This window comes from Platalea leucorodia, assembly GCF_965183815.1.
Source record: "Platalea leucorodia genome assembly, chromosome: 1".
NCBI lineage: Eukaryota > Metazoa > Chordata > Aves > Pelecaniformes > Threskiornithidae > Platalea > Platalea leucorodia.
Genome location: NC_138823.1, coordinates 51871249 through 51884729, shown reverse-complemented (window position 1 = coordinate 51884729; position 13481 = coordinate 51871249). Strand labels below are relative to the sequence as shown.

General features: G+C 44.1%; 1 protein-coding gene across 6 annotated transcripts in view; it reads right to left on the bottom strand.

The window, feature by feature from the left end:
- Positions 1–7317: 7317 nt before the first annotated feature.
- Positions 7318–13481, bottom strand: part of TMEM241 (transmembrane protein 241) — a 61560-nt gene continuing 55396 nt past the window's right edge. For 4 of the 6 annotated variants that reach the window (XM_082305010.1, XM_082305011.1, XM_082305012.1 and 1 more), the window contains one exon: positions 8228–11361. In XM_082305010.1, the coding sequence (XP_082161136.1) occupies positions 11301–11361 (61 nt within the window). In that variant the 3' untranslated portion in view covers positions 8228–11300. Of the gene's footprint in view, positions 7822–8227; positions 11362–13481 lie in introns of those variants that run through there. The other 2 variants (XR_014227497.1, XR_014227498.1) reach the window with 2 other exon arrangements.

Below are 13481 nucleotides of genomic sequence, written 5' to 3'. Positions count from 1 at the left end.
AGCAGCCCGATATTGTATTTTTTTTCTTAAAAAAGATAACAACCTAATGTAGAAATGTAATAGCTGTAAAGTTTTAAAAAGACAGATAAAAGGCTTTTATTTCTAAACTGCTCTCATCCCACTCAGAGCAAAAATGACTGAATTGTTACCATCCGAGTTGGATTAGCAGTCTAGAGCCCAGTCCCTCCCCACTTGCCGGCAGCTGGATGCCCCTGCAGACCGACATGAGTGAACATCCCTAAGCAGAGGCCTGAACCCCAGACACCTTCCTCATGGCCTCCCGCTTCTGTGGGTGAGAGCACAGCCTGCGAGGCAATCGACTCCTGTCAATTAAACTAACTGCTGCGTGCAGTCCTTTTTAATCAGGAAAGATAGGAGGTCTGTCTTCAGTGCAGGGCAGGAGCACATGGTGGGCCTGGTTCCCACCTTTACACATTGGCTACCTCTTGCTTGCATGTTGGGGAAAGGTTTGGCTGTGCACCCACCGACCGCCCATCCAGCTTTGCTTTAACAGAAAACCCACAGTGCTGGCAAGAAGGGATGCAAGGAGCCATCACCACATTTGTCCAAGTGAGAATCCCTAGAGGAAAAGGGAGAACTGAGGCACGTTCAAGACATGCCCACCTAAAGAAAGGAGAATTGAAGCAAAGACTACCCACTCATCATCCATCATCACCACCACCATCATCTTCATCTTCATCGTAATGTCTTCTTAAGAAAAGGATGTCCCACCAGCTGTGAGAGGACTAAAAGGGTGCTGAACAGCATGGTTGAAATACAATCATTCCTTCTGCCTTCAAGGCCAAAAGTGAGCTATTCAAAGAGCACTAGGTCTGTGCTCGGACCTCCCTTGATGCTACCCACAAACTAACTGTGCTGTAGCTCCTCATGGAGCACAAGCATTTTAAAGAAACATCTAAGCATGATTTAGACATTTCAGATGATGGACAAAAAGTCCAACACATTTCCAAACATCAGTAGGTTGTTCCAATCTCAGTCTCTTCTAGTTGTAAGCATTTTTTCTAGCCAAAACTAGACCAACCCAAGCTTATAAGCAATCCCAGGGCATTTAAATGCACATCTTTCAAAAGCAGAGTGCTTTTGAAAACTCAATATTTAGTGCCTTCTTTCACAGCGACATCCTCCCAGCTATCTTGAAACGTCCTCCAGTGAGCAGCAGAGACTGGATGCCAATCAGCATCTGGGGTATTTCTGTGGGCAAAGATTACAGTGCACACAAAGCCAACACTAGAATTGCAAAGTGGTCATCTCCCATGACAGCCCGAGAGGTTCGTTAATGTTTTCTGAATCCAAGACTCCGCAAGCTGTCATCTGCCTTCTAGGGTGCCCTGTATATCATCTTATTTCTGTACAGATTGGAGTTGAATTAAGACAACAACCTACACAGAAGAAAAAAAAAATTACTTTTTTTGTCCAGTACCCAATCTTTCATTTCGTCTAACCTGAGAAATATCATGCTGAGTTAGACCTCTACCAGTCAGTGGAGCTTACGAGGCATTGCATTCAGATGTTCTCTCTAAGGAACATTTCAGATATCACAGTTTAAATTATGGATCATGGAGATGGATTAAGAACTGTCAGATCCTGTTTCCTTTTTTATTCCTTGTTAGGTGCTTTTTGCTTGACTGCTGCGTCTTAGGTGTCTTGTTGTTGGGTTGTTTTTTTTTTTTTCCTTTTGGTTCACCTTTTATTTTTTCAATAAATGCAGAGCTAAGCAGAAAGAAGCTGGTGCAGCGCTGGGAGTTGGGTAGGCTGACTCTTTCACACGGTGCATCCGGAGCTGCAGACTCCACCCTTCATCTGATTTATTTTAAAAGCCTTCTGTGGCCATTAATGGAAAATTGGATCCTGTTCAGGCTCCGATGTTGTCCATGGACAGGAAAATGGAAAGTTTCAGACTAAAGCTGCAGGAGGCCAGGAAGAAAAATATCTGGTGAATTTAATTGATGGTGGCAGCACAATTATTATGGACAAATATTAAAGAAATGGCAGTATGTGACCCAAAGCAGCTCCTTAGAAAGACAAAGGACGGTAGCATGAAAGTCTGCAAGGCCACAGGGCTGAGAAATTGAAATACTCCTCACCACTGGGAAGTTCAGACACTTTGCAAACTCAGTCGTTTGAAGGGATACGATAGGACATCTATCATCACTGTGACATTAAATTTGCTAACCATCCAAGTTATTCTCTCCTTGATTTCTTAAAGGTCTGAGACATGTCTGATGACACTCAGGCCTCCCCTGCTCGCTTTTGTACTCACAATTGAGTCTGAGAAAGTGGTAGGAGTCTCGGACACTATTCTGGAGTTTCACTAAAATAAGCAGCTGAGTGGAGGGACGAAGTCACAGTAGCAGCCTTCACTGAAGACCTGATCAGACACTGGAGAAGCCCATCAAGGCCCATGGAAACCCATCTACACCTGGGTTGTTGCTGTCCACAGAGCATAAGTCAGTAAATCAGCAAACAGACTTTTCAAAGCGCAACTGAGCTTAGGTCCTAGCAATGGGATTCTTAAGGGGAAAAAATAGGTAGATAAAAAAAGCTGGAAAAACAAGCAGAATTGCTGCTCTTAAACCCATTGATCGATTTCATAACAATACCATCCTCATATGATTTTTTTTTTTTTAGTTAACAGTGTAGCAATAAAGTGAAAAAAAAATTACTTTTAGTATAACTGTTACTATGATTATTTATATAAGACTACTACAGAATATAGGAGGAGATGGAACCAGTATGATGATATGGAAACTTAATGGATTCTACACCAAAAAAAACCCCAAAACTCCAAAACCTTAAAGAATGCTCCAGTTGAAATCTCACGCCATGGGATTGCTTTATTGTTTGTTTTTAAAACAATAACATGGAATATGAGGATAGAATTCTATAGCGGGAATATATTTTTGGAGTGGTCAAAAATATTTCAGAGTACTTTGTACCTTCCTATTAAGGCAAGATAGCCGAACCTCCAGCCCATGAAAGAATTTGTCATGAAGTGAGCTCATGAGGTCTCTCAGAGAGACCAACATGAAAGACATTGGCTCTTTAAGAGTACGTTCCCTTCTCTCCTTTCCCTAAAAAATGTGAATGCTTGCAAAACCCTTCCAGTCTTTACCTTTGGATGAAACAATTGAGTGGAGTGGCAGCTGGTGCAATATAATGTTCAGTTATTTTCCTTCTCCTAGGTGAAGTCACAGCCTAGGACATTCCCATCAGCACAACCATCAGTTTAAGGGAGCTGTATCTAGCCTGAAGCCCATACGAAGTGAAGAGAGTATCATGATTGATTGATAAGCGGATTTAATTTGCATCAGTTTAAAAGAAGATGTGGTTTATTAACTCATGGTGCAGAACATGGTAATAGACCCAAGTTTCCTCTAGTCTAGAAAACTCTCCCCGTTTTCCCATGAGCTGCTGAAGCCCCAGCTGCTGGCAGCAGGAGGTTCCACCATCATCTCGGCTGTTTTCCACTGCATTTACTCCTTTAAAACTGACTTTCCACAGTTTCAAAGAGGAGTTTGAACCAGAACGGTGTCTTCGTGTCATGTTTTCAGAAACAAGAAGAGTAAAAAACATGAGAGAGATTTTGAAGGGAAAGGGGAAGTTATTTTCTAGCTTTCACATCAATTTCTGTAGCAAGAGGTTAAGGGTTCCTCTGTCAAAATGTTCAGTGGCGCTGCCTTTGCAATTCAGCATTTGCTCTGGTGAGCTACACTGCTTTTCTCCAAAGATTTCTGAATCACAGAGGGTTTGTTTTATGGGTTTGTTTGTTTGCTTTAACCCAAAAGAAAACAATATAGTTGAGTTTTTTCCATCTGAGAGGCTGTGGTAAGCAACTTACCCATACAACACGGCTATTCACAACACGAGCCACTCAATTCTTTGCTCAGCAATTTTAATATTCCATTTTGAATACAGCAGAGCCACATGAAATTCTGTTGTGTAAGGCTCTCCTTGAAAGTCGAGATTTCTTTTCTTTGGTTACAGCTCATCAAGTCTCAAGGCTACAACCATCTGTGTTAATCTCCACACAGTCTGCTCTTATTCATCATCAATAATAAGCCCAAGGAGCACCCATGCTGAAGACAGTACGAACAGACAAGTATAATGAAGAAATAAAAGCTGCCTTGCTGAAATTTTTAGCTTCTGTGTCTGTCACTACATCCTAAGTCTTTGAATACAACTGGAGACATTAAATGAGAGAAAACAATTAACTTAGCCTTGAAGGAGCATAAGATTTGGAAGAAAGTTCAGCTCCATTTTCAGAGCGGCCATCACTGGAGTGATTTGCAGATCTCAGTCTTTGGCAGTGGGACAGCCAAAAGCAGGATGGCAAAGAGAAGAACTCGGATGCTGTTTTCTTCTGCCTGCTAAAATTTATCGTGCCTCTTATACTACAGCTATTGGGGTGTTCTCCACTAACTGCTGAAGTGTAAGTTTGCTGCACAAGTAGACTGGGTCATTCAACTGCTGGCAAGCCAGATCGAGGGCAATGCCTGCAAGTCACATACAACTTTACCTCTAGCTTGATCTCCAGTGACAGCGAAATGGGGTTGGCACTTGTGTCATTCAGCTTAAATGAAGAAACTCACCGTAAGGGCTGATCACACAGAGAGCTGCTGTGCACCCCTGGCAACGTAATCTTTTTGCTGGCATTGGACTGCCCGCAGGGTTGCAGACTTATGGGGATGAAGGGTCTCAATTAAAACTTCTTCTGACTGCTCTACTCTGAATGAACTTCATTTGCTAACTTGTGGAGGTAACTGGCACAGAGGCACAGGGACCCCTCCCCTGAGAAGGCAAAGAACAAACTGATTTTTAGGCATCAGTGAGGGAGAGGTGACTCCTTGAGAGAAGTTCTCCGTGCCTTGTGCGAAGCCAAAGCTCATCCCTTGGCGCCCCAGAAGGTGCGTGACAGAGAAACGGCAAAAATCCCTTCTGGTTCCCATCTCCAGCCAGGGCTGGAGGGGACGATTAGCCAGACTGGCTTAGTCTCCACAGCTTTCAAAGGAAGGTCTGAGAAATATTTGCCTTGCAGTGTTTCCCACCCCAGTCAATGAATGCTTTCTGCTTTTGCGATATGACTGCTAATTCCAGCAGCGTAGTTCTTACAGTGGGCATTCGCAAATCTCCAACACATTTCTGCTTAACAACAACTTCATGCTTGAACCATAGTCCTCTTAGCAGAAACTGTAACCGTCCCGTTAATCTGTCTGGTGTTAGCGATACTCCTGTGCTTAGGCATGGCAAATGGCATTCCCAGCTCTCCACGCTTCCTTTCCCTCTTCATTGCCTAATGACTTAGCGAGCCTAACTCCAAACTACCAGTTTCTCAATGTGAATATCCATTTCCTCCAAACAACAGCAATGTCTTCTCCTTATCAGTTTCGAAGGGGTTGTGCTGGAGGCTTGTTTTATTCAGCCAGCGTGGCTCAGGCAGGCGCTCTTACACAGTATGGCAAGGCACTGGATGCCTGCAACTCCAGCATAAACAAACCTGTTGGTGCACCAGCTTTCCTCATCCCCAAGGGCTACAGAAATGGGAAGCCTAAGTGTAAATATGGATCAGACTCCTACAGGAAAATGGGCTTTACGTCTGCTTCCCAAGGTGTACTGACCCTCAGGTACTTGAACCAACGCTGCTCTTAGGGTAGAGCAACCACCTCTTCACCAGCCCCATCTGTAAAAGTGCAAGTTTGCCTCCCTCTCAAAATGATGTTTGTGGGGAGTCAGGAAAGGTACGGGACTGCTGATGGCAAACAGCAGGAAGGAAAGCTGGAGCGCTCTCGGTTCCTGACATTACGCAGCATCTCCTACGGTCAGGCCTGCGAACGCAGTTAGGGGATTTCATCCATTGCCAGGCAGGAGTGTTCAGCGAGGCTTGTACCCATTTTACTATATTCTTCTATATACAGGCTTCTCTATACAGGCAACGAGCTGTCAATTGAACGAGTTCTGAGAGATATGTTTTTAAATCTTAATGACAGACCATAAGACAAAAGATATTAAGCATGCTTTCAGTGTGGTTTTCAAAGAGATTTTGTGTACCGTCAAAGAACTTAACATGCCATCTGGCTACCCCCACCTATTCTGGAAGCCAAGACATTTATTACAAGGCAGAAGGGCACTGTGTGACTGCTTCCCATCCCAGACAGTAAGGAGGAGGTACACTCCCCACCTCGGTGATCAAGAAGGGGTAGCACAACTTTTTCACCAGCATTCTTCCAAAAAATAGTCAATTTTCTAGCGGAAATCAAGGCTTACACAATGTCACTTTCAAAGCGTAGTGAAAAAAGGGTTCAGCTCCTCAAACCAGGCAATTAATATGGAGATGGTTACACAACCTTCATGGCCTCCTCTAATTCCTTTTTGGGCCTAAACAGACATGTATTTGTAATATACCCTAATAAAAAAAACCCTATGAATAAGCAACACATTTTTCAGAAGCAAATCCCTTCCCATTTTAGCTCCTGGTACAAAAGTATTTCGGCCTCAGTTTTTTTCAGTTCTGCCCCCAATCTCCTTCCCCTCACCCACGCCTTCTTTTCAAACAAAATGAGCCTGTCCCTGTGTCTATCGTCTGGAACAGGATTAAAGTTTCACACTGAGCCTGTCGCCTGCTTCGCAGGAGCAGATGATCCCTTTGAAAGCTTCTGCTCTGGCTAAGACAGATTTGCTATGGAGTTTTGTTCAACCCACAATCTCCTTTAGCTTACAGGTAAAACAAAGCTGGAAACCTTTACTCAGCACTCGGTACAGCTCCCAGCAACTAACTTCTCTACAATACTTAATAAAAGCATCCTTTTCAAAACATGTCCTATGTTGACATCACATTTCTTGAATTCTTCAGATCTTCTTGTTTGAGGATGGGAAACAAGAACATAAATATATATACACCCATCCACCAACTTGGACGTAAGCATCAAAAAGAGTAATAGTAAATCAGAACTCTATCCCTTACTGAGCGTTTTAATAGATTTTAAAAAAATAATAAAAAAAGCTTTTCCTATTGCTTTTTGCTAAGATCACTTGCTCTGCAGATTTTCAGCTTCAGTATGAAACCGATATGGAAAGATTGGCATAGATTGTCTTCCAACATGAAGTACAACAGCCACGCAGCAATAAGCAACAACAGAATCGCTTCAGTGGTAAGCATCAGGTTCATTTAATTCATTTAACAACATTTTCTGCTGGAAGCTATGTCACAGCTGCCAGATCCAGAAGATTTTTTCAAAACAGCATCTCTGCTGCCTGCGTTTTAGTAACCCACTTGTAGTCAACATCCATCAGCTTTACTGTTTCAGTCTTCTTTCCATGGCACTTGGCTTTAAGTAGAGGCTCTTTATCAGGAAGGCGAGCCGCACACACCAGTCACGCCTCTGCAGCAGACAGATAATATAAGCCTCGCCCCAAACCAATTACTTCAGCAAGGAAAAAAATAAAAGTGTAAGCAAGAGAAGATCAAAAAGGTATTACATGATTCAGGACCATCTGTCAGAGTGGTTTGATTGAAACTAGTAGATGTGAAAACAGTCTCCAGGGACCCGCTGTCCCTCAGAAAGAGCAGCGCACTCTGATTTCTCTCTGCAGTCCCACATGCTGACAGCCCCAGAACGGGGGATCCTTCAGATAGTAAGTTCCTTAAATGACAGATACTGATAAAACCAGAGGTTCTTCCACCAGCTGAGCTCCAGATCCATTGCTTTGCATTCAGGCATTAATTAGTGTTATTACATCTTTGCAACATAAAGGAACTCCTCCTTCCTCAGAGCTGCGTGTTTCTCACTTTGTATCTTGGACTGACTGGAAAAAAGGTCAATTAGATATAAATAATCCACCCTTTGCATATTCTCTGAATTACTGAACGTAACTGTTCGCTAGTCTTGCAAGAGCCACCTCAAGCGTGAACTTCTGAGGCTTCCTGCTTCGAAGATCATTGTAACAACGCTGAAGTGTGTTTTTCACCATGCAGTATCCCTCCTTCTGAGGCAGGGCTGAATCAAAGATCAGGCCACTGCTTCCTCAGGAAATCGAGAGGTTTGTTCTGCCCCATCCCCTCCAGCCGCCAGCCTCCGCAAGCAGCCAGTACGTGCCTGTCCCCGCCATGTTTCCCCTGGGCTGTAATGGCCTCCCCACCTGGGGCTGCTTGCGACCAGGGAGCCCAACCCGCGCCTCTCCTGTCTCTTCTCCCCTGGGTGCTGCTGGGGGGAATGCACACCTTCCCAAGAGCAGCCAGGGCGGATCCGGGGTCTTCCCACAGGTGTCCTCCCGCGGCTCACCTGTAGATTTGTACTGCACGCCCGCTCTGAACTGCCAGCTGAGACGCCATCTTAGGGCTGCAGCTCGCCGTTCCCAGGCTGACATCCCCACCCTAGCACACACACGGTGACAGAGGCACCACTTGTTCCAGCAGCCAGAAGCCCTCCAAAAAGGGCTCTCTCTCTCTCACCCCGTCCCCTACAGCAGGGCTAACCCTCCATCAGCTTGCTGCTGGCCACGCTGGAGCAGCCCTTTGCTCGCAGGCACTCCCACGGGGGCGGCTGCCACACCGGATCCCGGCTCTGCTGTCGCCTCTGCCACAGCCTGAGGAAGAAGAAAGCCAACCCACGCCCTTAGCACCTTGAGACAACTCCGAATACACAAAGATGGATTTTGAAGGCCCTGGAGCTCCACTTCCACCCTGCTTCGAGTGTTCAGCAAGACTGACGAGCCTCGTGCTGGCCCGCAGGAGCCATCCTCACCTGAAGCAGGTCAGGTCGGTTCAGAGGGAGCCTTTTCTTCCCAGCCGTGTTTGACAGGAGCCCAGCTTCACTGTTAGCTCTGCTTCCTTGATTCGCCTGTGTGGCAATCAAACCTGCAGTATTTTACTTACATCAAGCAGAGTCTAAGAAATGCAAGCACATTGCGCTAAGGCACAAAAATGAAAGCAGAAGCAAACAGCTCAGTGTTGTTTAACGTGCATGAAGTTAAATAAAAAGGAAGTGGACTTACTATGCAGGGAGATAGATACTAATTCAGCAGCTGCAGAGACTGAATTCCCCCAGAGCCCAGACAACGTAATGCCTGCTGCAGCCAACCAACCTTCCCGCAGCCACCCCAAGCATGCCCTCTGCAACCAAAGAGCTACGGCAACCCTGGCTGCTGATCTGGCCGCTGGCGTTCCGCTGAGACCACCAGCAAGAAAGCAAATGGGTGTTCTGGGGTTTGGTACATTGCTACAAACACCACAGACAAGAGAGAGGAAGAAAAAAATCCAGACTGCAGCGTACCCTTGAATGTTATGCAAAAAGAGAGGTACACGATGAGCCCTTCCCCCAGCAAAGGTTCCAGCTACAATTGCAAAACCTCAGCTATCACACGGGGGCTCTTTCATGAGGTCTCCCAGGGTCACCAGTCACGTCAAAATCAGCAGAAAGGTGGCACGGCAAGGACCCTACCCTATTGCCACGACTGGCTGGCAGAGCTCGCTGTAGGGGGAAAGCCAGCGTGCTGCAGCCATTACTCCCAGCGCTGCCTGAATTTACAGACTGGGAGGCCATGAGGGTCCATGGCTGGCTGTGTCTTGGCTCAGTGGGTGTGAGTATGGGCTCAACTACCCGTGCCATGTGGCTCATGTTGGTTTCAGGACTAGTGCTCAAGTTCAAGCACACGTTTCTTTCATGCTTCTCCCTCTCTCCTCCTTTCTTCCCAAACCTGAGTTTTACCACTTGGCAAGAAAATGGCTCACTCCAAACTCAAGCCAGAGCGTGACCCAACATATGCGACAACACACCAGTATAAACAGACCCCTTGTGATTAACTGGGACAAGCTTAGGTACAATGCAGGCCAGAGTACTTCTCTGAATTCTCTTTTTTTAAACTACAGCATTTTTTTCTGAAAGCCAACTAATCTTTACCTAAAACTCTCCAGCCATAGAAATTGACTGCAATCCTTTGTAAAATTTACCTTGTTTGTTAAACTATAGTGTTTTATTTGAAGTTAAAATGTAGCTATACTTTAAAACCCAGCTGGTGGAATTTGTTAGATTGAAGCAGACACACCTCAGCTAACTGTTGCCTTCTAAAAGCCAAGTGTCTTGCCTAGACTAGTCACCAGATTTCCAGCTACAGAAAGATAAGCACTTCCAGAGGGTCTTTCGGTCACATTAACACAGCAATCTACTAGTGAAGAATCATCTCTGTGAGGGCATCCCTCTCCTTCCATTGAATATGAAGGGAACTTTGTCAACTTAGATTAAGGGACTACGCTTTAGATATCTAATGGCATGTGAGACAAGTCCCTCTCCTCATTGCAGATTTGTTATCAAGCTCCTTTTACCATCTAGACCTTTCCCACAATATTATCAACTCATCATTTAATATTACTTTCACACAGATTGCTTTCCCAGGCACTAATATATCAAGACTAATTTCTAACAGCCATTAAGCAACCAGAAATGAAATTATTTTAAGAACTCTTGAGATGAATTGCCTTACACTCTTTAGGACATTTATTCAAAGTTCATAATCTTTGTTGCCTCTTCCAATAATTTAAGAGACAAACCACTGCTGGGAACAGTATGAGTCCCTCCACCCCCTCCAGCTGACAAAAATTCGCAGAGTTCAAAAGAAATCTCGGAGAATGGGAGAAGAAAAAAAAATACACAAAGAGCAATCACTACAGATACCGAGATTTATTGCTGATTTCCCCATTCTGCAAAGCTGTCAAACCGCTGCCGTTCCAGAAGGGGATTATCTCCAGAAGCCCCACGGCCTTGGTCACCGTGCCAGTTCAAACGACGTGACTAGAGACCTGTGTGCAGCCGCTTGCTGCTTACAGAACAGTTGGAGACCAAATCCATCCTTCCTGATCCTGAATTCATGGCAGGATCTGGGCTCTGACATTGTTTGGTACAACCTGCTGCCAGCTTCCAACAAAAAAACTGGTGGCATCCAGTGGGGAATGCTGCTTTTCCTGAGTTCAGTTCCCTGTGCAAGAAGGGAGGTTCTGAGAGGTTCTCACACAGAGCCATCAGCATGAGACAGTGCAGTTTTTCCTTTACCACATCAATCAGAAAGTTTGCCTTGTGCTTTGAGGCAAAGGCTCCTAACCATCCTGCCAACTATGCTGCTCTCTTACCAGCACTATTAATAGCATAGTTTTTCTTTCTTAATAAAAAAACAATAGGTCTCTTTCCTTGTGTTTGGTTGCACTTCTTCATTCCTGCTGCCACATTTTATTCATGATAGGGTCTCTAGGCTGCAAGTCAGCTCTTTTCCAGCTGGTGAGGTCTGGTTCCTCTTTATGTGCCTGTCCTTTCAGTGTAAACAAGCAAAGCTTCTCCAACTCCACTGATCACAAGGCTGTAAACAAAGTATACCACAAATTTAGCATCAGGCAAGTCCCTCTACTTGATACAATGCCAAACAACATAACATTAAGAGAAAGGTATTATTTTGTCTAAACACATTTCAACCTAGAGACAGTAACCCAGGTGATTTTTTTCATTCGTCTAGCTAAGAAAAGGCTAAAACCAGAAATGTCTTATTTAACTGATCTCAACAGAAACTACCCTTCCTATATTTTAGGGCTATGTGAAAACACATAGACAGAAATCTAGATAGAGAAGGTTGCACCTAGTTATGAGAATAGCTGCACACCCACACCCTAGCAAGAACAGGAAAGGAAGGCAGGAGAGTTTGAACCTCATTAGGTTAATCATTCCCCCTTGCAATTTCTGTCTGCGCCCTGTCCTGAAAACTTGCCACTTGACAAAGTCAGGAGGAGACATAAAGCCTAGGTTTTGGGGACTGAGGAAATTGGGAAAAAGAGTTTTGCTCTGGGGAGATCCCACAGGTGTAGTGAGGCTGGTAGAAATTCTCGTGTTTGCTTCTCTTTGCGAGGAACCTGGCGAAAGAACCTGCCCCAGCCGAAATGGTACGTGTGCCCAAGCGCTTCCTTCCTGTGCTGCTCCCAGCACGGCGGTGGCACTAACGCTTCTCTCCAAGACTCAGGCTAGAAGCAGGGATCCAAATCAGGATGAATGGTTTTACAAACAAAACCATTCACTGAAATAAGCTATCAACCCGCTCAATCCGTGCAATAGTTAATAATCCCCAAATCTCCTCTGCTATCTATCAGAGCTGACAGGAATACGGTAGGATACCAACTCGTCTCCCCTTCTGTAACAGTGCAAAGCTAAGTGTACTGACCTTTCATCTTAGCCTCATGGCTTAGTTAGCTTATGAAACAGAAAAGCTCCTTAATGAACTTTATAAACAAAACAAACTTCTGTTAAGTTCATTTGTAAGAGGGCTTTTTTTTTTTTCTCCTTGGGAAAAAGAAGCATGTAAAGCTGAAGGCTCTCTGATCTTTAATAGCATTACATTCACTTAAATCTTAGCTTTGCTGAGATGTTTTAAAAATCACATAATTGCCCTTGTTCCTGACAATACAACCATTGTATAACAACAGTACAGTATCTTACAATTATTACACAGTAAATAGCCCTGGAAAAGTAGGTGCTACAGACAGTCTGTAGACAGTCCACTGTGGAGACAGAATACCTTTGGATGTGGAATTACCAAGAAGGAGCAAAGGGCTGCGAAGGCTGCAAGCTTTTCAAAAAGATCTAAACCACGTGAGCCTGTTTGCCTGTAATCACTAACAACCTCTGAACACTTTTCTCCAGAGAGGGTTAACCCCCATGTCTTGCCTGGATTTCAGCTCCAGTTATAAACATACCCTCTGCATTAATTCCTTTGGAAGATAAGGTTGGATAATGTATTCTTTATCCTAAAGAAAAAAAAAAACACTGCATATAGGAAGACCTAAAACCAACATAGCCTTAGAAATTACTCAAATTTTTTTTTTTCATTTCTATAGATGTGTTGTTTTCTACAACATTTTTAACAGAGACTTTAAAAAAGAAACACATCTCTGATGTATCATTCTAAAAATTAGACTGGCAATTCTGTACAAAAGATAGTAAACTGTACAGCCCTGTTCTGTAAAAAGGTGCCTGCATCTAGATTGTTCTTTAGTATCTTATGTCCTACATCAGAGAAGAAGAATCCCTTTCTGAAGGATGTGAAATCTCACATATCCATGTGGCCATGCAATCCAGATTGCTAGGCCAATAGAAACCATCATTATAACTTCAAGATGAAGCAGGGCAAAAAACACGGCTAAACGCCAACCCTTGATTTACCTTCAGTTTACCATCTGGCAAATCCTCTGGCTTCTGTTTATTGTGGGGTGACAGCTAACTGCATTTGCCCACCACTCAGACATTAACGTATGATATTGTCCATGACAACACTGGAGCAACACTAAAAAACTCAGTGATTAATGATCTCATGAATGCTTTGCAGCTTCTATCATCTAACAAACTATTTCCAGAGCTTTGCTGATAAGCTGATGCACAAGCAATAACAGAAATCAAATAAACAAATAAATAAAATGGTTATCTTTTTGAATTATG